Source organism: Sceloporus occidentalis, unplaced genomic scaffold (genome assembly GCF_023333645.1).
Source record: "Sceloporus occidentalis isolate IW3139 unplaced genomic scaffold, rSceOcc1.0.p SCAF_34, whole genome shotgun sequence".
Taxonomy (NCBI): domain Eukaryota; kingdom Metazoa; phylum Chordata; class Lepidosauria; order Squamata; family Phrynosomatidae; genus Sceloporus; species Sceloporus occidentalis.
The window spans coordinates 917,761-943,804 of NW_028317014.1; the positions used below are offsets into that span (position 1 = coordinate 917,761).

The 26,044-nt window shown below is 41.2% G+C and overlaps 1 protein-coding gene across 2 annotated transcripts; it reads right to left on the reverse strand.

Annotated features, from left to right (window-relative positions):
* Window positions 1-214: 214 nt before the first annotated feature.
* LOC149298112 (transmembrane protein 164-like) lies at window positions 215-18,945 on the reverse strand. 2 transcript variants are annotated; one of them, XM_089487770.1, is made up of 6 exons: window positions 18,601-18,945; window positions 4,223-4,272; window positions 3,044-3,110; window positions 2,342-2,420; window positions 659-759; window positions 215-421 (listed from the first exon to the last, which is right to left on the reverse strand). In XM_089487770.1, exons 1-6 carry the CDS (start codon window positions 18,943-18,945, stop codon window positions 215-217), a joined length of 849 nt encoding a protein of 282 aa, XP_089343896.1. The 2 variants fall into 2 exon arrangements, with proteins under 2 accessions (XP_089343896.1, XP_089343897.1); XM_089487771.1 differs by lacking the exons at window positions 3,044-3,110; window positions 4,223-4,272.
* Between the last annotated feature and the right edge of the window lie 7,099 nt (window positions 18,946-26,044).

Below are 26,044 nucleotides of genomic sequence, written 5' to 3' on the forward strand. Positions count from 1 at the left end.
TCTACATCAGCATTTTGCCGGCAAAATATAGTTTCTAATAGTATGGTTAATTGTTTTTGTTTTTTTAAATGGTAAATTGGTCTTTTCCTCTAAGGTCACTTGTTTTATGCCAATGGAAGATATTAACACTGTTTAACTTTACACAAAAGAGAACCTAAACATCTGGCATGTAGGTCGTTTAAGGGCCGGATAAAAGAAAAAAACTCCTCATTGCTCAGTCCACTTTTTTCCCTGGCAAGCGTATAAAATCCATAAGGAACCGGCAGCCTGGAAGGCCGGAGGAAAAGAGGAAGACAATAAGTTTTCCATGGATCATGGTCATGATAGTTTGATGCCCAGAAGCCCAGATACGATACCAAGGTCCATAGAAAGGGTCGGACACGGCTGGGCATAACATGTTATTCAGATTGACCTCAGTGATCTGAAATGAAAAACAGAGATACATATATTCTGTAACCCTTTCATCTCCCCTACAATACGAATTGAAAAAGCTCTACACATGGTAGAACATTTATGAATTAATTTGCGGAAAGTCCCAAAGCGGTGAGCACCCGTATTTACATAATAAATACAATGGATCATTTACAATTCAGGGAGATATTTCAGTATCGACTACAACAGCTAGAACAAGACGTCCACAACTCCAGATTGTACTCACCAAGCCAAGAATCTGCAGCAGGCTAAAGTGGTAGAAAAACATGAGTCCTGTAGCCAATATGGCCCACCAGAAATTAGACAGAGGTTCTGGTGAGTAAACACCTAGGACAAAATTAATAAATAAAAATAACATAACGGGTTAACACTGCTGCTAAAAATAAAAAAAGACACGCTTTTAAATCAATAAACTATATTAAAAAGGAAATTACATGTTAGTCAAACTACCATGTGACTTGTTATTTAAAGTTCAAATATAGGAAAGGAAATCCATCAAGAAGGGATGGGGTGAATGCTGACATTCAAGATGAACTCATCCTTTCTTGGTTTACAAACTTCACTTGGTGGCAAGTTCATGGACCTTCACCCCATGACACAGACTTCTCAGCATGTGACATGTACACGTATTTACAAATTATTCAGCTTTAACATTTCTGGCTCGTAAAGCCACCACGTACCGCCTGATCTTTGAAAAATTTTACATAACTATATCAATTTAAGGTTGAAATTACTTGTTTCCTAAACTGACATACAGTATGTTCTCGTTCATGTCACTGTGGAAGAAAGACCTCAGCTCCCCCGTACCACCTGAGCCGTTTATTAATACATTTATACTTTAATATAAAAAAAAAGGGTACAACACTATCCTCTCGGTATATGAATTTAGTTAAACCGAAACATGTTTCCACGCTCTGCAGGCCTTTGTCTACATAATTGTCTCTCTTCTCATACAAGCCAGATCACTGAGCCTACTTGTAAATTGTAGAGCCACATCATAATGCAGGAAAGCTAAAGTCACTTCACTAAATACAACACTAGGTGGCAGCAGTGCACCTACAACCAGTGGCTACTTAACCAGCACAACGCATTCACATGTATGCGCTGCTTTTATCTTTCATCAGCAAACCAAGTTGTGAGAGGCTCACTCTATGTGTTTTTACTCATGTCATGTCATGTCAACAGAGCTTGTAGTGCATCTAAATAGAGCTCTGTGATCTTCAGCTTTTGGTATCTTGAATAATCAATGTTTAAACACTCTAAAATTGTCAATACTGTAGCTGCCAGGATGTGCTTACAACAACAACAAAATTTGCACATCAAACAAGGCTGTATAAAATCTTTATTCTGGATTGAAATTTATTATTTGAAATACGTTAAATGCTTAGAGACGCTTAGTACAATGCTGTCTGCCTCCTATGGTTACTCGCCGACCACTGAGCCATGTGTATAATTTTACTGTTGCTATGAGTAATAATGAGTAACTGGCAAAAGACAATAGGAATTTGCCACAAGTGAAAGCACTACCAAGAGCACTAGACGTATTAATCCCAGGGTCCACCTTCAGTGATTACATCTCCAAACATACGATCATGTACATTGTGTTGTTACGTTCACATTATGGTACAACATGCCACACTATCATCAAATGCCACATCGTGTTTACTTTGCAATAAGAGGGCCACATAGTGGCAAGTTTGGGGAGAATGGATTATCTACCAGAACCTTCAACCCGCCTCTGTCAGCTAGCCTCAGATATACTGGTCCCCAACACATACTAAATGTAACATATAATGCATATAGGGATGATATACAGTGGAACCTCACCTTCAGTGTCAGTCGCTATTATTCAGCATTATAACAGTAAACATATACAGTAACTGTATATTAATGAACAGACAGGCCATACCTCCTTGCCGCAGCAAATAGATGGGAACAACATATAGCATGATGTGCTGAATGTAGTACACCTCAACCTCGAAGGGGAGCTGTGGAGACAAAAGAAGGCTCTCTTTACAGCCTATCATATACAATCCAAAAGAAGTAACATGCCAAACAAAACAGCAATTAAAAACAGACTACACACTGAAAAGCAGTCAAGGTTTTCATGGCTAAGTTAGCTTCTTCATATCAGTGCCAGCTATTAATACAAAGCATGGAAACCGAGCAGGTAAAAGGGACAAAAAAATAAATCACTAAATGATCACCCTAACTGCCAAGGTGCAACACACAAACGGGCTTCTATAATGATGGCACATACAGGCCTATTTATTCTGTGATATTTGAAAGTGGTCTTATCACCATAGCAACCAATGGTGCATGCCTGTTGATAGGGCTGTTGGATTGGCTGTTATACTGATACATTCAGTTTTATGTTTTTGCACCAAAATTGCTGTTTATAAATAAACCCCAATGTCCCTTAGCTCTCATTGAAGGGAGAGACTACTAATATACCTCTGATATGCAGCTAATCTGAATGAGACAAATAAAATCGGAGGCCATTACTAGAAGAAAACGAAATGAGATGTCAGCGTAATAAAAGGGAGGAAAGGGACCATTGTGTTAATCCATGTTTTTTATCACAGAGACATTTGCATCAGGACAGACATACCAGTCGTGTATTCAGCACAGGGAACAGCAGTGCAAGAAGAGCACCATTCAACATATGCATCTGTAACCTTCCAGAAATAGAAAAGGAAAAAATCCAATGTTTATACAGAACGCAGTAAATGTTACATACACTGCCTGAAATATGCCAAGATACACTTAAAATTGCCCTAAAACTTCATAAAAAATGAAAATAACAGCAAAAAAAATCAAGAATTAAAAATGTGTCGCCTTTAGCATTACTATACAGCCTTGGGTATAATACGCATCTGTATTTTTGTAGGAATAAATTAAGTACTTGTGTATAACATACACATAACAGGTTAGTGAAACCGATCAATAATCAGTGACCTAAAGAGCCATTTATCAGATAGCAATTTATTATGTATTGTAAAAGAAAAGAAAAAAATCTATGACCATCGGATCCCTTCTAAGCTACAAGGACACTGACATTAATTGGTGAATCTGATCAATAGTGACCTAAAATGTCACTAATCAGCATTCAGACAGTAATCAGATTTGTGATCAAATTAATTCTATTAATAATGTGTTTGTTTTTTTTTTTACTTATGACCTGGACGACCCCACTCTCTCTCTGACTCTCGCAGATGCTGCAGAGTGTAACTGACAGCAACTGAGCTGCTGAAGATTCTTCAATGCACAAGCATGCTGGGACAGAAGACAAGCATTAACCCCTTCAATATCTCATTCACAGCATTGAAGAGGTTAATGCTACATAATTGCTAATAGCATAAACAAATTTCTACTCTAGTATAATAATACACCCTCCCTCTTTTCAGGACTCTTGAAAAAAGGGGTTAATTGTGAGTAATATAGTAAGGCTCTTTAGCAATTCATAATCTATAGACATACTTAAATATACCATCCATATTAATGCGGTAAAACCACATGAGATAGAGTAGCGAGACATGGGCAAACTAAACATGTGTAAGTATCATGATATCAGAGCAGAACATTGAGTATGTTCCTGGCTGCGTGGCCCCGAAAACATGGCCATGCGCTCTGAAATCCAGAATCAAAAACTGAGTTTCCATGTATTGCCATAAATATTCAGAAAGACTACAATATAAAAAAAACCAGCTTTGGAAATATGCGTTTTTGTTGCTGTTCAACATGCCTGTGGTCTGCATAATGTGTGAAATATTATTAATCGCATACCCACCTGAACACTACTGTAGCCAGTTTACAGGGTGGACAGGCCAGGAGGAAGATCTGCAACACAATAAAAGAAACAAAGTCATACAATAATTTGTTACAGTCCAAAAAAAAAATTGTAACATCTTTCATCTGTCTTTCTTTACACATTGCTTGTACCATATTTGCTCGATTATAAGACGACCCCCCAAATCTTAATATTAATTTAGGAAAAGAAAGAAAGTATGAATATAAGACGACCCTATAGGAAAAAAGTTTTACCAGTAAATGTTAATTCATTTAAACTATTTTTTTAGTAAAAGCTATGATTGAGAAAAATATTTTGGTTTTATTTCCTTCTATTTTCCAACCTGCCCCCCAGTTATACAAATCTGCCCCAGAAATGCCTTATACCCCCTATATTCCACTGTGCCCCATGATATGCCTTTTAACCCTCTAAATGCCACTGTGCCCCATGATATGCCTTTTAACCCTATATGCCACTGTGCCCCATGATATGCCTTTTAACCCTATATGCCACTGTGCCCCATGATATGCCACTGTGCCCCATGATATGCCTTTTAACCCTATATGCCACTCTGGCACTTAGAGGGTTAAAAGGCATATTATGGGGAAGAGTGGCATATAGGGAGGTTTAAGGCATTTCAGGAGGCAGAGTGGCGTATAGAAGGTTAAAAAGGCATTTTTGGAGGCAGAGTGGTATTAAAAGGCATTTCATAGAGCACCCTGCCTCCAGAAATGCCTTATGTCCCCCATTTAACCCCCCCCCACTTACCGGTACTTCTGATTCTCCTGTCATGTAGCTGGGGCAGCGTGTAGACTCACGCTGCAGCCGGAAGGAGGTGTGGCTAGCAGCGGGGGTTGTCTGCGTGCATCGCGCAGACATTCCCCGGCTGTCAGAGATCAGAGTTCCCCGCGGCGGCGCGGGGAACTCTGATCTCTGACAGCCGGCGAATCGCGTAGACATCTACACGCTGCCCCAGCTCCACACCGGGGACTCTGAAGTACCGGTAAGTGGGGCGGGGGGGTTGAGACAGGAGGATCCAGGTCCCCTGCAGCTGCGGGGGATCTGGATCTTAGTCGTCTCATAATCAGACTTTGAGGTCTGATTATAAGACGACCCCGATTATAAGACGAGGGGTATTTTTCAGAAAAAAACCTCGTCTTATAATCGAGCAAATACGGTATTTCTACCCAACTCCAGGAATAGATTGGTTCTTGAAATCTGTAATATTTCACCAAGGTCTCCTCACATTAAATTATGCTTTATTGCAAGACAGCTCAACATTCCTTGGTTGAGGAACCTACCAATGTTGGCCCATCATAATGAACAATAACACGAGGGTGTTGAAGCTATAACCCTACTGAGAGCTCTCACAAACCCCCAACATAAGCATAAAATGAGCCATCATGAGTAAAAATAGGCAAGGAAGTAAGCAGAGCTTGGATGGACAGGCCACTGCTAAGTCCTCTACTTTTTGCATTATGTAATAGCCTTAAAACACCGTCTTATGGGTTTTCTTAGGGCTAATTGCACTTTTGGCCGATCCGCCCCTCTCCGTGCCAATGTTCAATGGGTCGTTTAAAAAGGTGATCTCCGATCATCCCAAGCATCCCATTTACACTGTGAACAGCCTTCATATGATGCGTTTATCAAAGCACTGTGTGTATAGGAACCTGCAAAGGTAAATTGGTTCCCTCACCTAACAAAGAAAAGATAAATACCATATTTGCTCGATTATAATTAATTAGAATGAATATTAATTTATGAAAAAAAGAAAAAGCCTGAATATAAGACAACCCTATAGGAAAACAGTTTTACCAGTAAATGTTAATTCATGTAAACTATGTGAACAATTGTTTGTTAATAAAAGCTATGATTGAGAAAAATATTTTGTTTTTATTTCCTTTTTTTTTTCAACCTGCCCCCCCAGTTATGCACATCTGTCCCAAGGATTGCCACTCTGCCCCAGAAATGCCTTATACCCCTATATGCCACTGTGCCCCATGATATGCCTTTTAACCCTCTAAATGCCACTGTGCCCCATGATATGCCTTTTGACCCCCTATGTGCCACTCTACCTCCAGAATTGCCTTGTGGCATATAGGGGGTTAAAAGGCATATTATGGGGCAGAGTGGCATATAGGGAGGTATAAGGCATTTCAGGAGGCAGAGTGGCGTATAGAGGGTTAAAAGGCATTTCTGGAGGCAGAGTGGCATTAAGGGGGTTAAAAGGCATTTCACAGAGCACTCTGCCTCCAGAAATGCCTTATGCCCCCATTTAACACCCCCCCCCCAAACTTACCGCAGCTTCTGAGTCCCCGGTGTTTAGTCCGGGCAGCGTGTAGAGCTCTACTCGATTCGCGTACACAACGTCTGCTTGAGCGGAAGTTGTCTACGCGAATTGCGTAGAGCTCTACACGCTGCCCGGACTAAACACCGGGGACTCAGAAGCACCGGTAAGTTGGGGGGGGCATAACACAGGAGGATCCAGGTCCCCTGCATCGCTGTGGGGGATCTGGATCTTAGTTTCATAGTCAGACCTATTTGAGGTCTGATTATAAGACGACCCCGATTATAAGACGAGGGGTATTTTTCAGAGTATTTGCTCTGGAAAAAACCTCGTCTTATAATCGAGCAAATATGGTAGTAGATAATTGCCTTCAAGTTATGCATTGATTAGTTAGATGTGCCTCTAAAATGCCCATTCTTATTACCAAAGCATCAATTATTACAAAAGCTGTGATACTATAAAACAAGGTAAAACACATGGCCTGGAACTCTTCGGGTTTCACCTGAAGTCTCTGGGTTCCTTTCTCTGGGTGACCATGCCCACCCTACCTCCACTACCCCCTGTCCACCACCCAAATAACCTCCCACAAAATCATATCTTGGGCCTGCCCTGGCCCCACACAAAGCACAGGACAGAAATGTAGTGTGGCAGTTATTATACACTTACCAACTGCCCCGAACTCAGAAAGAAAAACAAATAGGTACTGATGCCTTTTGTACAATGGCTGGGGAAACTGGAAGTTCCAGCTTGCAGCACTCTGAGTGATGATTATCTTTTAATTACAGTACGTCTCAGGCTAAAACACAAAGAATGCTTTAGCAGAAATGCTCTCAAAGATGTTCTATTCACTACCTTTCAGTTACAGGCATATGTGATGGGACCTGAAAAGGTGTCTGGTTTAAGCTCTCCCTATGTTATATTATGAAGTCTACATGGCAAAACATGGCGTGTAGAACCTTTGCTCTTCAGGTTACACTACCAAGTGTGAAGGCCACAGTACCCAATGGGTACCCCACTTGGCATACGTTACATTCTCCACAGGATTCTTGTATACATAACTTTGGAAGGCCCCCTTTGGAATGACAATTTCTTATAGCAATAGTAATTAAAGTAAGGTTTTCTAGGTTCACTTCAGTTTGAACTTCACGTTTTGTTGAACATATATTACTATAATAGAAGTATAATGCTTCTCTTATAGCGCTACACAAGTTTAAACATTTATATTATGGTACCATAAGCAGTTAACTGATACCAAAAATAAAAAAAAAAAGTTTTACAAATAAAGGATGTGACTTCTGGGAGGTATAAGAGGAATAGCTGGCATTTTTCTCTCTGACCTTTCACATTTTGTTATATGCTGAGCAGATCTGCTAACCTGGATGTGAATATGCCTCAAGAAATAAATACATTACACTAAGCAATGTTGAAACAAGTAGTTTAAAATCCTTGCGAGATGGTATTTACGAATGACCTAAGGGAATCTCATGTGAAAGGAACACGTGTCCTGCCTTATAATTAATAATAAAGAAAAGATTAATACATTCACAATAGATTGAACCATGTCATGCATTTATAAGTACATTTTTTAGGAGCCACAAAATAAAATATTTTGAGCCCAGTTTCACAAAGTGTCCAATATTACCAGTTATTGTCAAGATGACTGAATCTTCCCATAGAGATTGGATGTATTTTTAGTAAGGTGGTTACATATGTTGTTCCATCTGCAGTACCAAATAAAACTATTTTGTGAGTAAACTCAGCATTAAAAAATCATTAAGGAAATAATTTAATCTTGCCAAGTTTTACTCTTTGAAAGAGGGCCACCCAAGTGAGACAGTTGACACTGGACAAGACCGCTCTGGGAAGCAGGAGCTCAGTGGGGTCATAACACAAGACTACCCAACACTGTGGCAACAGAGTGGCAGCTTGGACAGAGAGCACAAGGCGTGTTATTAATGCACTGGCGGGGCAGTGTGGGTAACCTCATATAGAGGAGGGGGCCATTTGGCTGTACATGCCCACCCCAGACCAAAAGGTCCCAGCCCTCCCCTCCATGCTACATGTTTGCTTTTCCATGATGATAAAGACAGTAGCATATACTGGCTTAGTGTTACGGTACCAGCTGGGGATATCAGAGATCTCTTCCCCAATGGTGAATGACCGTCTGAGGTAGAGGGATGGGATGGGATGGGATGGGATGTGTGCGTAAGCTTGTCTCTTGACCTGTTTCTGTAAGTCAAATTGTTATATTATATACAACAACACCCAAAAATTTGCAACAGGGTTGATGTTCCTGGAGGAAGAAGCCAAATGGCAAACGATCTAGGTAAACTGGAAAAATGGTCAGAGCTGTGGCAATTGGCATTTAATGTAGATAAATGCAAAGTAATGCACCTGGGGCATAAAACCCCAAGGGCAGAGTATAGAATATTTGATACTGTTCTAACCTCAACGTGTGAGGAAAGGGATTTAGGGGTAATTATTTCTGAGGGTTTAAAGGTAGGCAGACAATGCAGCAGGGCAGCAGGTAATGCTAGCAGAATGCTTGGTTGTATAGCGAGAGGTATTAGCAGTAGAAAGAGGGAAGTGCTCATGCCGTTGTACAGATCACTGGTGAGACCTCACTTGGAGTATTGTGTACAGTACTGGAGACCGTATCTCCAGAAGGATATAGAAATGTTGGAGAAAGTGCAGAGAAGGGCTACTAAAATGGGTTATGGCTTACAAGATAAACCTTACCAGGACAGGTTAAAGGATCTTAACCTATATAGCCTGGAAAAAAGACGTGACAGGGGGGATATGATAGAAACATTTAAATACTTAAAGGGGATCAACAAGGTAAAGGAAGATAGTTTATTTAAAAGGAGAAATACTACCACAACAAGAGGACACAACCATAAACTAGAGGGGCAAAGGTTTAATGGTAACATCAGAAAATATTACTTTACGGAAAGGGTAGTGGACGCATGGAATAGCCTTCCAGCAGAAGTGGCAGATGTTAATACAGTAAAGTCATTTAAGCAAGCATGGGATAGGCACAAGGCCAAGCTAGATATAGGATAAGGGCAAGTACTAAAGGAAAGTACTCAGAGGTTGGGCAGACTGGATGGGCCTACTGGTTCTTATCTGCCGTCACTTTCTATGTTTCTATATACTACTTCTAATGCCCTGTCTACACATTGTGCAGCACTACAGAATATTATGGTTCTGTACACAGTACAATAATATTCACAAAGCAAAAGAGTTCCACTGTGAGAAGGTGACCCATTTGTCAAGGTAGGACCTGGTAGTGACAAAGGGCATAAATAAGTTACTGGAAATAGTCCCAAGTTTAAAGAGTTATAGCCAAAGTGTATGTTATTTACCCAGATGGATCATTTGGCCAATCAAATGATTTCATTAGGTAAATAGATGTTCATTAGCATTGCCATAAGGTAGTGTGGTGATTGAGCTGGGGAAGTTACCCAAAATATCACTTGACTGATAACGATGGCAGCCTTCATTATGTAAAATAAAGGAAGTTTATTGAAACAAAGTGAACCCACTTTTTCAATCTGAACTGCATTAATGTATACATGGGATTTCACCTTTAACCCTTTAAAACCTTTATGACATTCTATGCCATCATGTAAAAACATCCCCAAAAACCGAAATTGTTGACATACCACCTCATGAACGTAGAGGTGTGCGCACCCATGCACACCGATACCTGCTGGCTCCCAGGGCAGGCGACTGCCTTACACCCGAGGCACTCAGGGACCAGCATTCACCCCCCCAGGTAGAAAGTCTCACGCGGCGGTGGAGACTTCCTTTATGAATGAACGGGATGCTCCATTCATCTGTTACGAGTGCTTAAAATTAAAAGATCTCTGCCTAAATCTCTGCCTGCTACCATGCCATAAAAAGTGAAAAAATATTCCAACAGGTTGCCAGCTGATCTATAGTTAGATCAGCTGGCCGGCACACTGAAAAAACTGATCTGATCCCTGCTATAATGCACATTATGGCACACCCAGCCCCCACCTGCAAATAAAATGAATATATCCCAAATAAAACATAAGACAAATAAAAAAAAAATTTAAAAAAACCCCTACACCCACATTTTATAAGCAATTTTTTGGGAAACTAGTTTATGACCCTCTGTGGATTACACCTCCCATCACCCTCAGCCACCCGTTGATAAGGGTGATGTGAGTTGTGGCCCACAAAATCAGGTGCATGAGAAAAGCTAAAGACTTACATGCATCTTTATCTAAACTGTGCACAGTGTATTATCTTTTAACTCTTTATTTTCTGTGTGCCTACCTTGCCCTATTCTGTGTGCTGATGTGCAGTGAAATGAGTGTAGTGTGCCCTGTAGACTTCAAAAAGTATACAAAAACCAATATACCCCTCGGGGGTATATCTGTAAATCAGGAGATGCAGCTAACAGTCCTATGCAACATGGAAAGTTTAGGGGGGGGGGCAACAAATAATAGTATGGCTTTGCCAGGGTCCAAATGCTTCTAGTTAAATACACTGAGTTATCGTCTCTCCAAAAATATACACTTTTGTGTAGCTATTTTGCACTGGTGGGCTGATAACAGTCCCAAACGAGACATAGGCATCACAAAAAATGAAAAAACCTATGCCAACATCTCATTCCTGGATCGGGGGACAAAGGGGGCAGAACCACACACACTGCGTGACCCTGCAGCATTGAGCTCTAGGCTGCCCAGCACAGATACTGGGTAGTTTGGAGATCATTTACAAGCGCTTAGGCTGTGTGTCTCAGACATACACGGTTAAAACGCAATGCTGCCTGCACACAGTGTAATGTGCCGTGCATTGGCAGTATTTATGCCACGACAGACCCGAAATTGAGGGGACACAGGAACCAAAAACGGGACCGTCCTAGGAAATTTGGGACTGTTGGCAGGTATGCTATGTTGGTGGTTTTTTTTTTATTCAAAACACTCAATATATTTTGTGGTATCTTTGTCAACTGAACTGGTTTGGGGACAATGCTAAATGTTGCACTATATTTAACATTTGAATCACTTGTCCTTGGAAAAACAAATTTGTGTGGATACAGGTAAAGTTAAAAAGGTGAATTGTGGTTAAAAAAATGATGTAAAAGCAAAAAATACAAAAATACTCTCAGTAAAGGGGTTAAGGTTAACGGCGTATTCAAGGGGCACAAATCTTCTGCCCCCTTTCTATGAAAACAAAAGGTATTAGAGTTAGCATATTTCCCAAAGGAAAGTTAAGCAAACACAAATTAAACAAATTTATTCAACACATCAAGATATATTATTTATATCTTATCCATTAAACCTAATAAAACATATAGATTTTGATTTCTCATGTATGCCAGCGTGACAGCAGGTTTATTTCACTTGTATGGAATGTCAACTGGAATCCCTTTCAGATTACAGAGCAGCACATTTTTGGAATAAATTATTTCTGGAGTTGCCATAACAACACTATATATATATCTCCCCATTCGCACGAAGCAATCATAGTAATACACACACATACATATACATATATATACATATATATATATATATATATATATATATATATATACACACACAAAAAAAACTAAAGGTCTAGCTGTGCTGTGTAAACTTTGAGGGTATCAGGGGTCTTTGTTCTAGCCAACTAAAAGCTTCACCTGCTTTGGGGAACTGACTTGTAGGCTGGCCTGATCAAGTGCCCCTTAGAAGAACATGTCTAGCATGCGAAGGAATGGGTGAGCAGGTGAGCAGGTCACTTCACATTAGGGTGACCACATTTTTCTAACCTCCATTCAGACACTTTCACGAGTGCATTGCATTTAAGATATGCCTGAGACTGTTGAAAATGTATCCGCCAGCGCATTTCTCAGTTTTTGTGCAACCAAACGCTACTTAAGAACTTCTACGCAAGTTAGATATCTCTTAAGAAATTACTTTAGGTTTAGGAGGCATATGGGGACATTTACTGGAATAACGCTTTGGCTCCAAAACCCGTGAGCTGACTCATGTAGGTGGTTCAGTTCAGCAGCAAACATGTAAAGCCAACCAGAGACTGAGCTGCCAACCAGTTTTACTCAACGTTATACCTGCTGACACAACATCTATGAATACTGTGACATCCATGTGAAGCTGAGTGACCACATGTCTCGGATCACCCAGGACAGTCCTGCATTCTGAGGCACTGTCCTGGTCTCGGAATGAAAGTACTTCATGCCCAGCCAGGTTTCACCTAAGGCTTTACATGCATATGAGATACTTGCAGATACAAACTGGTAAAGCCCAGGATCCATGGTTCGTCATTAAAAAACAAAACAAAAAAAAACATGTTATGTAGAATTTTTGGACCTTTTTCTGGCTAGGAAAACAAATTGAGCTTTAATGTATGCCCACTTACATAGCTGCCAACGGAGAAGTGTGAATCTCTACTGAAAATAAACAAAGGGCATCTACACACTGCAGAGAGGAGGGTGACACTGGTACCATCAGAACACGACTTGTACCATCAGGAAACATCCCTGTCAATGAAACGGCCTGTGTGTGTCAGTCAGGGACGGGACCGAGAAATGCATAATTATGCCAAAACCGCTTAGCAGTTACTTCTGATAAATTATTCAGAGTGAAATAAATATCGCAGAGGGAATCTTTAGGCCCAGTAACAAACAAACTTTGAAAAATTAAATAAACTAAGCAACACATTTTGTCATTGACCCAACTTTTCTATACAATGTCTTCAGAACATTAGCTGTGATGCCCACACTGAATATCTATATAATAAGTAAAGACGTTTCATTATAAGCATCGAATAAGAAACGTTTCAGTGGCATCCCCACTTATCGGTTTGCAAATGGACAAAAGAAGGTATCGAAAATGAGTGACCCCTCAAAAAAATAAAACAGCCATCTAAAAGGAACTAAGTGAAAATGATTTACATTATTAGTCGATGCTGTAATAGCCCAGGTGTTTGTTTAATTGGTATAATTATCTCCCCATGGTAATACGGTAACATTTCCTCAGGCATTGCACATTTAGCAGTTATTATTCCAGCTCGAATAGACCAAGACCAGAGAGGCTCCGGTTTTTGCATAAGAAAAAACTATTTGCATTATAAAAAAAGAAAAGAAATTTAATAAAACAAATACATATTGTTTATGGTTTTACCATAACAGAAGGAAAGAATAAATATCAGAAATCACTTGATTTCTAATTAGATTCCAATTAGTAGCATGCATTTTGTGTAATACAATATATGGTATTAACAAGCAAGGGACAGCATTATGCCAAAATAGAAGGGTTACAATAAAAAAAAAAGGAAAGAAAATCAGGACAGCATTTTTGTACCAAAAATAGTTAAAAAAAAAAAAAAAAAAAAAAAAAAAAAAAGTCACTGGTAATCTGTTAGCGTTTCACATTAAGTCGCATGTAAATAGTTAATAAAGTACACAAAGAGTATTAACAGTTAAATAGAAGCGATGAGTAATAATGTGGGTACAGCACAGTTGTCTGTAAATAGAAGAAATGCACATGGTTGCCTATTTGCAGACACATCAGGTGCATGCCCGAACAAACAAGTTCAAATCGTCTTGGCACACCTTTCAACAGTTTCTCCATTGCTAATCCTGACAACCAAGGGGAACGAACGAAAAAAGGCTTAGTGGTAGAGCCCTGGCTAAGTGCCCCGCAGATAAACGTGCACACACCCTTTGCCTGCCCATCCTAACGGCAAAAACCGCCACTCACACCTGTAGCTTCTTCCCAAGGACTGAACTGAGACCACGTGACAGTTTTATGTGAGAACACAGACTGTTAGGAAACGTATTTATACAATCCTAGTATTTAACCCAGTCGCGGGACTAACAATCATGGTTGCAGGCGTCAAACTGGGATAAGGCCCCCCACTCTAGAGAGCCTGAGTGACCCCTGACCACCTGTCTCCCGATATGTCCAGGTAAAACCTACAGCTAGCAGCACACAGAATGCTGGTGGGACAAAGGTGGCACAGACAAGCTGTTTGGGGGTAAAGACGGGATCCTAAAGTCTAGGATCAATGGCAATTTTGGCATCGGGGCCCTGTGGTTACACCCCTGAACCCAGTGATAATACGCTGTGTGGTCTCACATACTACCACAAACCTTGGGTATTAAATGAACTGGCATCATGTAATCACATGCACCATAGCCAATTTCCCAACTGATTGTCCAAGACCCAAACCTCACACATATAAATAATTAGGCACGCCAATAGATGTGCAAGTGTATTGATTTGGCAGTAAAGCACAATGTATCGTACTGACTGACTGACTCCTAAAACGTACCTACGCCTGTCAGATGGCAGTGGCCGTTAGGTATTTCTTAATTATGCAATAACTTTCCAAACTAGTAATTCACATTGCCGGGGGTTTATTCAAGTAGTTAAACGTAAGGTTCCCTGATGGTAAACTCCACATTTCATGTACTGTAGGCCCAGTCGCCACTTCCTGAACTGAACTTTAAGTAAACAGGAGCCAACAATGTGTGACAGTCGTAAAAGCGAGCGTTGTCGCATGTGTATGGGCATTTCACAGAACGGGAGACGATTATTGGCAAATGGTTAACATTCAGATACGGCAGCTGGGAAAAACACACATCCGCCAACATAAACTGGATCTACATTAAGAGCCTTTAAATAACTTTCATAATCCTTTCTACGCCACATATAGATAGTAACAAAGAAAAGGGAACTGTCACTGGAACTGTCAGCACAACAAATTCAGTTATAAAAACTGGTTTCTAAGGAATGAGTGTTGTAAAAAGTGGCAGAACTAGCTTTCAATTAATTTCCTGTTCCAATGTCCCCCACACACACACACACACATTATGAATTAGCTGCCACCAAAACTGAACTAAAGTTGAGAAATAAGTTGATGGGGAGCAATAACCTCCCACAACCCTGTAATAATAAAATTAAAGGCGGCTGCTCCCACTGTATTCACAAAGTAAGCTACTTATCTCTATAATAAGACAGACTTGGGTAACTAAGTAACGCAGTATGTCACCGCACTGGTTCCAAATGGAAGAGCTCAGCCTATGGTGAGAGGCGGCATGTGGTGGCCGGTGGACGGACCCCGTATGCTTTACCACAGAGAAAGTGAGAGGAAGGGGGGGAATAAATGATCATCCTCTCCACTGTGAATTACATCTACCTGCCCCATTCATTCAACACAAAATCCAAATGAAGGTATTGATTGATTTTCTATAATTACTTGTATAATTATCTGGAGTACAAATGCCATTTCGTGCTTTTTCTCTTTTTTGCATAAGGATTACCAACGCTTGTGCCCTTGTATGTACCCTTGCTAGAGCATCGGTCACGTAATTCTCTGCCCCTTCCCCATGTGCTGTCCAGAGGAACATATAAACTATCGCATTCTCTCTCAAGGAAAGACACACACAAATGAAAAGATTGGAAAGTGAAGAAGCAAAGACAAGCAACATATGCATAGTGTAATTTATATAAAAACGAGGATTTAGCTTACCAGCCAGAAGTAAACTTTACTAGTTAGGGGGATACATTACAATGTAATACAATGTATTCTTTATCATTAGTGTGCTGAAAATGTCCAGATCTCTATGAATACGTATACATTCATAAAAAATACAATGACGTGGATCTCCAAAAGTTTCTGCGCTGTCCAACCTGTAGGTGTTACGTAGTTACCAAAACGCTGCCCTTTAAACAAATTCTTATCTTATCTGTTTCTATTAAGCAAACATTGTTCTATCATGCTGTGATACTATTGGTATCATATTAGTGTTTGGGTTTTTGGTTTTTTTCTTGGATCCCCATGTGAAAAAGAATGCCATTTATTACAATTTGACAAAGAACTATAGTATGTAACCGTATTCTATATATTCCAAGTCAATAAGAACAGGTTTGGATTCTGGAGTAAAGACACCAGATAACTTTTTTTAGCGTGTGTTGATCACTAAACTTACTGATTGCATGTTTAAAGGGAACGTTTAATGTCGCTGACACCCCTACTACAGAACAATGTATATTAAAAATAAATCACTTAACCCAACACAGATTTTGCAGCCATGAAAATCCTGATTCTTCCACCATGATCCAACTTTTCTTAACACTCACTGGCTGCCTGAAGTGGTCAATCACTGGCCGGGAAGTTCTTCCATTAAAATCAATGGGAAGACCATTTCGCATGAGTACTGGGCTCTAAACATACTCCTGGACGCCGTGGAGCTGACTGGAGGCGAGTACATCCCATGCAGGTAGATGGCATTTGGTCAAATGAATCTCCTGCCGGCCATTTAACGGGGGGGGGGGGGGGGGGTGAAAGAGGGCAAAACCATTTAGGGGATTCTGCAGAATCTCTCATGCATTTGTAAGACAGACCGCCCAAAAATTGAAAGGGACCATGCAGCTATCACATGTTTTAGTGCATGTGATGGCTGGAGAGTCCCTTTAAACATGTGACCAATTTTTGGGGTCACAATATATTTAAATAAACAGAGCTGAACCACTGGCACATGCATGCATTTAAAAAAAGTTTAAAACCTCATACTGACACATTCTTCATATATGCTCACTACGTTCACAAGCTTAATGACTTCGATAACTTGCTTGCCACACATATACTTTTTCTTATTGCAGCCTCTTTATTCCGTGATCACACTGGGCAGCTCTATGGAGTCTTACGGCGTTCAGAGGGAAGTTGTGTCCTCTGGAGGTGTTCAGATATTGTTTTCTCAAGCTGACAGCGCAATTCTGGTCGAATTTTTGAGAACAGAGAAATTTCTAAGCTTCATGAGGACTTGCTGAGAGTTACCAGTTGACTTGAAGTGTAGTCAAGTTGGCTGTTAAGCTCACTTGAGTGAGATGGAATAAGCAACTCAACTGTTCACAAAGCCAAGCATTCTCCCTGTATGTACTAAACCTTTAGGCACATCCAAATGGCGCACCATGTTATATAACTAGCACCTTGGCAAAATCAATCAACCGGCCAAGCTTTATAATCTGCAAAAGATCTCAGTTCATATAAGGTGCCTCAATGAAGTCAGTAACAGTCTAGAAAGTCAATACTCCAAGTATAGACACAACTCCAAGCTTCTAAGAGCAGAGACAGAGATGACTCGGAATAAAGACAGATGACTTGCTTACGTTTCCCCCAACTGAAATTACATTTAAGTGAGGTTTTTGTGGGCCTAAAGGCGCAAGTGAGCCACAAGATGTTCTTCCCAAAGAAGGGTTAAAGTTGTACTTTAAATGCTACACCCCATACGATATCCTATAGACTTTATAGTGTCATTGTTTTACATTTTATTAACCTAGATCCCCATGGAAAAAAATAAAACAATATATTATAAACATACCCCAAACAAGAAACGAGACATCTCCTTTCCGGCACAATAGTAAACAGAACTATTGTGTTTCTTATTCTTCTATTGAATTGTTTACACATTCCCCAAACACAGTGTTGCAAATTTTCTAGCACAGGTTTAGAACGTGTTAGGGAATGAGCAGTACAGCCAGTCACCTTCTATAGCTTTCACAACAGCTTGTGACAGTTATATGGCAACCATGTGGCTTGGTGTCATTTCTTCACGGAGCACCATCAGTTCCCAAAATCTAGCTTATCGTCACTTTACAGGGTTATAAAGAGCAAAAGGACACTATGACAATACTAGTGTGAGAGCGAGCGAGAGGACATGAAATCCAACATACAGGCCACCAGTATAATCATACCATAGAGAGGAACCCTGACAGTCTAGAGATGCACAAGCTGAACCTGGATCACACTGAAGGATCACTCCCAGCATCTCGTTTGCCACATCTTGCCATGAAATAAAGTTTGAGTTGGTGTGTTAAGAAGTTGTCTGAGGACCGGGTGAATCGATGCACCCCTCTGTCAGGAGATCGGTTCCGTCCTCCTGTATGAGGATGCATTGATTACTTGTTGCCATCACTAAGATCGTTTAACAGTTTGTATGCCAGGCAAGTCAGAAACATATTGCCTGAGAACGTGCACGTTCTACACTATCACACCCCCCGTGACAGCTACCGATTAATGACGGGGTAAAGCTGGGGTGAGTGCATACCTGCAGCATGGTGACCACATGGCAGGGGTTCAGAAGGTAGACAACAGTCCTAGTGGCAAATTTAAATCCGACCTCGACCCCAAAGGTGAGGCAGAGGGCCACGAGGAGCAGGTTCTTGCCCACACTGTCTGGCCTGGCACTTTGTACCCGGAGCTCCCCATCTCCCTGCTTGCACCGGAGGATCTTCCGAAGGGACACCCCGATCTCCAGCAGCGACACGACCAGCATGACCGCGCTCTCCATCAGCCTCTGATGGGCAGGCAAGAAAGAGGCGCATTCAGGACCCCCATTTCCCTCCAGCTTGGGGTCCACGCCCCCGTACAGCCAGTCCGTGTACCGGGACATGCCGTGTTCCCTGTGCACCAGCAGCACTCCGCCACTGCCTTCCTGGCGAAACATCAAATGGACGGCCCGTGGGAAGCAGTCAGGGAGGAGAGGGGGAGGTACAGGGCGGAAAAAACATGGCGTCCGGGGGAAGGGGGTGTAGGCTACCCGGGTGCTATACACCCACTTGGAGTAAGAGGACCTAGAGGGCTAACGATAACCGGTCACGTGACTAATATGCACACATTTACATAGCGGTGTACTCTAGTATCATGCACAACTCTCATAATGCTCGTTCAGATGATGGGAGATCATCAATGGCTGACCGCAGGAGGTGTCTCAGGACATGCCCCGGCTCAGGCTTCGATTAATGCCCTTATCGTGGCCCTCCCCTGATGAACTGAATTCTAGTGATGTCCGGATCATGAACGAATCGTTCATTTGATCCGGTTCTTTTTAGTGATCCGGATGAGTCGGTTCACTAGACTGAACGATTCGTTTGTAGCGGTTCAGTCTGTGAATCATCATGCAGCTGTAACCTGATCCTAGAGCTGTGAGTCATCTGCAGAGCACTCTGGGGTCAGGTTACAGCTCATTAATTCTCACAGGAACGATGACTCATAGAGTCAGAGATTCGTTCAAAGAGTCGAATGATCCGAAGAGTCGAATGAACCGAAGAGTCGAATGAACCGAAGAGTCGAATGAACCGAAGAGTCGAATGAACCGAAGAGTCGAATGATTCGAATCTTACAGGGATCCGGATCTTACAAGGATCCGAATCTTACAGAGATTCGAATCATTCAGAGAAAATCACTGATACCATACTTTTATAAATAAATACATTAATAATGTTCACACTGCCCCCAGGATTTAGATTCCCCTGAGTTTGCCCCCCTTTACCTATAACTGCACCTACAGTTAACTTTATTAAATTAATTAAATTAACCCTCAATCATCAGCATAAAATTAACCCTTATACCCCATCAACCATAACTGCCCCTGAAATTAACCGTAAAGATCCCATTAACCATAACGGCCCCTGAAATTAACCCTAAAGACCCCATTAACCACAACGGCCCCTGAAATTAACCCTAAATACTCCATTAACCATAACTGCCCCTAAATTAATTGCATGTACTCCAGATAAATTACCTAATAAATTGGTATGGTTGATGGGGTCTTTAGTGTTAATTTGGGGGCAGTTATGCTTAATGGGGTGTTTAAGGATAATTTAGGGGCAGTTATGCTTAATGGGGTCTTTAGTGTTAATTTAGGGGCAGTTATGCTTAATGGGGTGTTTAAGGATAATTTAGGGGCAGTTATGCTTAATGGGGTCTTTAGTGTTAATTTAGGGGCAGTTATGCTTAATGAGGTGTTTAGGGTTAATTTGGGGGCAGTTATGCTTAATGGGTCTTTAGTGTTAATTTAGGGGCAGTTATGCTTAATGAGGTGTTTAGGGTTAATTTGGGGGCAGTTATGCTTAATGGGGTTTTTAGTGTTAATTTAGGGGCATTTATGCTTAATGAGGTGTTTAGGGTTAATTTGGGGGCAGTTATGCTTAATGGGGTGTTTAGGGTTAATTTGGGGGCAGTTATGGTTAATAGGGTGTTAAGGGTTAATTTTAGGGGCAGTCATGGTTGATGGGGTGTTAAGGGTTAATTTTAGGGCAGTCATGGTTGATGGGGTGTTTAGGGTTAATTTAATGGTGAGGGTTAATTTAATTAATTTAATAAAGTTAGCTTAAGGTGCAGTTGCAGGTAAAGGGGAATGTAAATCCTGGGGGCAGTGATTATGAATGTATTATTTATAACAGTATGGTGACATTCTCTGAATGATTACAATGCCAATGAAGGCAGAGAGTCGTTCAAAGATCCGGATCTTACAATGATCCGGATCTTACAATGATCCGGATCTTACAATGATCCGGATCTTACAGTGATCCGGATCACTGTAAGATTCGGATCCCTGTAAGATCCGAATCTTTGAACGACTCTCTGCCTTCATTGACATCACTGGAGGCAGGGGGGAGGATTCATAATGAAAGGGGCGGGGCCAATCGTTAGTGTGCCTGCACGGAGTTACTGGAAAACAGTAACTCCGTGCAGACACACTGAGTGATCCGAAGATCCGGATCATGAATCGGATCATTTCAGTGAACGAATCGAAATGATCCGATTCACTTTAATGATCCGAACTTCCCATCACTACTGAATTCCCCTAAAGCCTGCGGGTGTGAGCTGGCTCCGCCCCCACTATTGAGCTGTCACAAGGACCGGCTGCCGCTCATCCGTATCACCCCTCGTTGATAGGGCGCACGCCTCTGCCTATTGGGTGAGAACCGCCCTCGCGACCACGCCCACCTGTGTGAGTGACAATTTGCTTACTGGGTCTTTGTAGCCGCTGAATTACAATACATTGTAACGTAGTAACAGACTGGGGGGTGTAGAAAGGATAAGGAGAGCCCGGGAAAATGCATTATTCATAAAAGAGGAAGTCAGAGTCATGAATGGGACATTCCATCCATCATATGCACTTTATTGCATATAATAGCTGAGAGGTCCCTTTAAATGTAGATTGTGCCCCTGCTACATATGCATTTAACCCCCCAATAATTTCCCGTGCAAGAGGTGTGTTCAGAAATCATTTCCTTTTGTCTTTGTATGAGCGCCCTGCGTATCAGTTTTTATAACCTAAAAGGCATAAATGTTACAACATCCAAATCCAGGGGGTACGGAGAGATCGCTGTTACCAGAGGATGGTAAGGCGGTCCTGGCACTTTATAGATGGCGGCTACCAAATGACATAAGTGCAGCTCACGCTGGATATGAGAGGCTGCACATCATGTTTTTTATGCTCCTGACCTTCTGCTGAAGAAGTGGGCAGCGGCCCACCAGGCATTTGCCAGTAGTGTCAGATGGCCAGTCCGGGCTTGTCTGTCACCATATGAAGGAGTAGCTGTCCATTTTACCCTTTTACTGGTTTGTACATAGCCTCCTTAAAATGTATTGCTGTCCTGAAAGGGGACATACCAAAGCATTTTGGACATTGCTACACTTCCAACTTTGTAGGAACAGTTTGGGGAAGGCCCTTTGCTATTCCAGCATGACTGCCGCAGCGCACAAAGCAAGCTCCATCATCGGTTGGATGAGTTTGGGGTGGAAGAACGTGACTGGCTGCACAGAGCCCTGACCTTAACCCCATCGAACAGCTTTGAGATGAAATGGACAGAGATTTCGAGCCAGGCCTCCTCATCCAACATCAGTCCCTGATCTCACAAATGCTCTACTGGATGAATGTCCCCCCCAGAAACACTACAAAATCTCATGGAAAGCAGCCCCAGAGGAGTGGAATTGTAAATCTATGTATTTAGAATGTAATGTCATCAAAGTCTATATAGTATGGATAGATAGATAGATAGATAGATAGATAGATAGATAGATAGATAGATAGATAGATAGATAGATTTCCCTGAAATCAGTCAGAAATGTGAGCATATAAATGTATCAATACAGTCAATGCTCACTGATATAAACAGGTATGTACAAACCAATTATTGACATTGCCCTTGTTGCTATGTCAACCCATTATATCAGATAAAGAACTGAGGCCAAGGTTACTATAGCAACCATCCCTCTGCCAGACATTATGGGTGTAACCATCCCATAGAAGAGGTTTCTGCTGAATCTTGATAATGTACGGCCAAAACATATACCCCTCCCAAAATGACACTGAACCTCAATAATACATTAAAACATGTGCATTATATTTTATAAAGCTAGCTTACTCCAGAAATGCCTAAACAGGGCTGCTATCATAAATCTCGGTGTCTAGTGCAAATCTAAACAAAGGGCCCACGGCAGATCAGGAAGGCCTGGTCCCTCAGCTTGCTGGGACACAACATGTGAGTACCGGTTGTACTGGTGGTCCTACTGACTGATCAGGGTCTTTCAGTCATTAGAACAAACTATATATGTTATTTCATTTCAATTATTTTACATTATGTGTGAAGGTATGATTGATGCTGCTGGCTTCATGTATGATACAATATAACACACACTCAGCTCATCAATGGCTGTGCATTGTTCTCACATCTTGTCTCTGATACAATATAACACACACTCAGCTCATCAATGGCCGTGCATTGTTCTCACATCTTGTCTCTGATACAATATAACACACACTCAGCTCATCAATGGCCGTGCATTGTTCTTACGTCTTGTCTCTGATACAATATAACACACACTCAGCTCATCAATGGCCGTGCATTGTTCTTACGTCTTGTCTCTGATACAATATAACACACACTCAGCTCATCAATGGCCGTGCATTGTTCTCACATCTTGTCTCTGATACAATATAACACACACTCAGCTCATCAATGGCCGTGCATTGTTCTCACATCTTGTCTCTGATACAATATAACACACACTCAGCTCATCAATGGCCGTGCATTGTTCTTACGTCTTGTCTCTGTCCCTCTTATTGTTTATTATTTTTCTGTTGCAGCTACTAAAAATATTTTGTTGCAACAATATCTGGTGAAAGGCACAGTCCAGTCATTTTTAGCGCTTTAATGAATAGGATAACTGAGAGGCCCATTAGATTAACATGGTGCCTCCTTGCAAATGCATTGGGCCATTCTGCAGAGTCCTTGTATATGCATTTTCACCGTCTATCTCCTCCCCAGCTATTATATGTGCAAGAGATGTGTTTGGGCCAAACGGGCTTGATGGACATAGTGGGGGACATGCGTGGAAAGAGCTGCTCTTGACTTCAAGCAGCCAACCAGTGTCAAGAATCTTCAGAGCTTATCCTTAGCAGTTTTTAAAGGTTCATAAGAATGCATTTCATAAGAATGCATTTATTAGGCACTACCCCCATACATTTGCAAGGAGGCAAGGGATCTCTGAGCTTCATATGATGGCTGGAGTGTCCCTTTAACCCCTTTTGTGACATAGGACTTACTTTTATATCCTTGGAAACAAGCCATAGGTGCAGTCGTACGTCCCATGGTTTTTGCACTAGTGGGGTCGTTTCATTAGACAGCCTGGTGTCTCCCTTGCCAGCAGGCTTACTGATCCAATGTCACAACGCTTTACCCAGAATACCGGGGAATGCCCAAACGAAAGGTGACAGATTATACAAAAAAAATGTGTTACTAAGAACCCAAGTATAATTTGTATGGGTACACTGAAGATGGAAAAGGAGAATCATGGTTGAACAAATAAATGCTAAAAAGCTCCAGTCACTTAGGAGGGCAAACCCTTCGATCTGGTTTGTCACAAATCTTTCAGCGTTGCATATATCCTTACACAAGCCAAATATTGTTGAAAAACCAACACTCTTGTTTCACTTATGACGTGCCTTATGATGGCTCGGACTAGTACTACTCCTGTTTTTTTAAATGTAACACGTGCAGACTAGATAGCGTGCATGATTCTTACTTGCAGTCAAATTCTATGTTTCTCTATTTTTTGTCGGTCTTTTAGAAAAATTAGTCGACAGAACAGGAGGCAATCAAAAGATGAGTAGAATAGGTGGTGGGTTTCTATGGCTTGTATAGTGCACCCTTACTCAGGAGTCAAGAAAAAAATATTACTTTTCTCTAAATTGGAGATTGCAGGCTAGTTGATAAATTCACTCTTTGGCGTGTATAACAATAACAGCCTATTTCAAAAAAGATCCATACTAAGGAGATTGGCTAATGCTTCCTGGCCTCCATTTCCACCCTGTCCTCATCTGATCTCCCTTATCTTGTTCTCTTCCCGCCATAATTTGTGGTTTCATCCTTACTATTTGCTTTGTGTCTAGTTCCTTGTAGGTACTGCCTTGTCCTGATCAGTGCCATAGTTTTGTAACTTTGAACTCAGTGTATTAGTCACCTGTTGAGGTTAAGAGTCTGGGCCTGGATCAGCAAACCAGAAGAAACTGATAGCATCTTGCAGGATAAAAAATAACTATCCAAAGCAATAAGTAATCAAATAACACAAACTGAAACTTATTTCTCTTTTGTTGCCAGGGGTTAACTGTATGCTCCTTGTGGGTATATCCACATGTCCTGATGAGACGTCCCTGTACTAGGGTGACCACATTTATTTCTGCCATTCAGGGACTATAAAGCGAATTAGATTACACACAGGTATATATATACATACACATGCACACAGATTCACATATGCACACGTCTCATACACATTAAATACATTTTATATTATATATATGTCACGTACACACTGATTCACATATACACACTGTAATTCTATTAATTATAAGGAAGCCTTGGGAACCATGTTGATTTCAGATTTAATAATATATTTATAGTATAATGTACATACAGCTATTACCAACAGTTTCAAATGATTAACCTCTCTAATACCAGACACGAGCAGTTTCAGAGAATTAACCCCTCTGTTACCAGACATTACACAAACAAACACATTCACATACACAGTCACACACATATACCTGGCGCTGGCTGCAGCTTACACTGAGCTCGGTGTGAAGGTGGGACTGAGACCAATGAGGCTCCTTCACTCAGAATTCTCACTCTGGAACAGTTGATCTCTTTCATATAACAAGCAATGCATACAAACTTTCAGTGACATCAGTACACTGGCCTTATTTATATAAATAGATACAAACAAGAAAATCAGGTGGGGTACAGGGTAGGGTGACCACATGTTCCGGATTGCCTCGGACAGTCCTGCAATGAGATGCATTGTCTCATTGCAGGACTGTCCGAGGCAATCCGGAACATGTGGTCACCCTACCCTGTACCCCACCTGATTTTCTTGTTTGTATCTATTTATATAAATAAGGCCAGTGTACTGATGTCACTGAAAGTTTGTATGCATTGCTTGTTATATGAAAGAGATCAACTGTTCATAAATACGAATTATTTATGAACACAAAAAACACTGATCCTTCCCGTTTCCTTCCAAACAGAATGATGCCCACGGGGGGATCCATATTCAATAGTGTGTGGTGTCATTATTGGGGTTAATGGGGGGGATAAGCCTAGCCCAGAAAATCGAGGCTACAACAGTCAACCCATACAGCTTCCTTTCTTACTGACTGCAGCATGTGACAAAAGTAGCTTCTTACTGGCGTACCTGCCAAC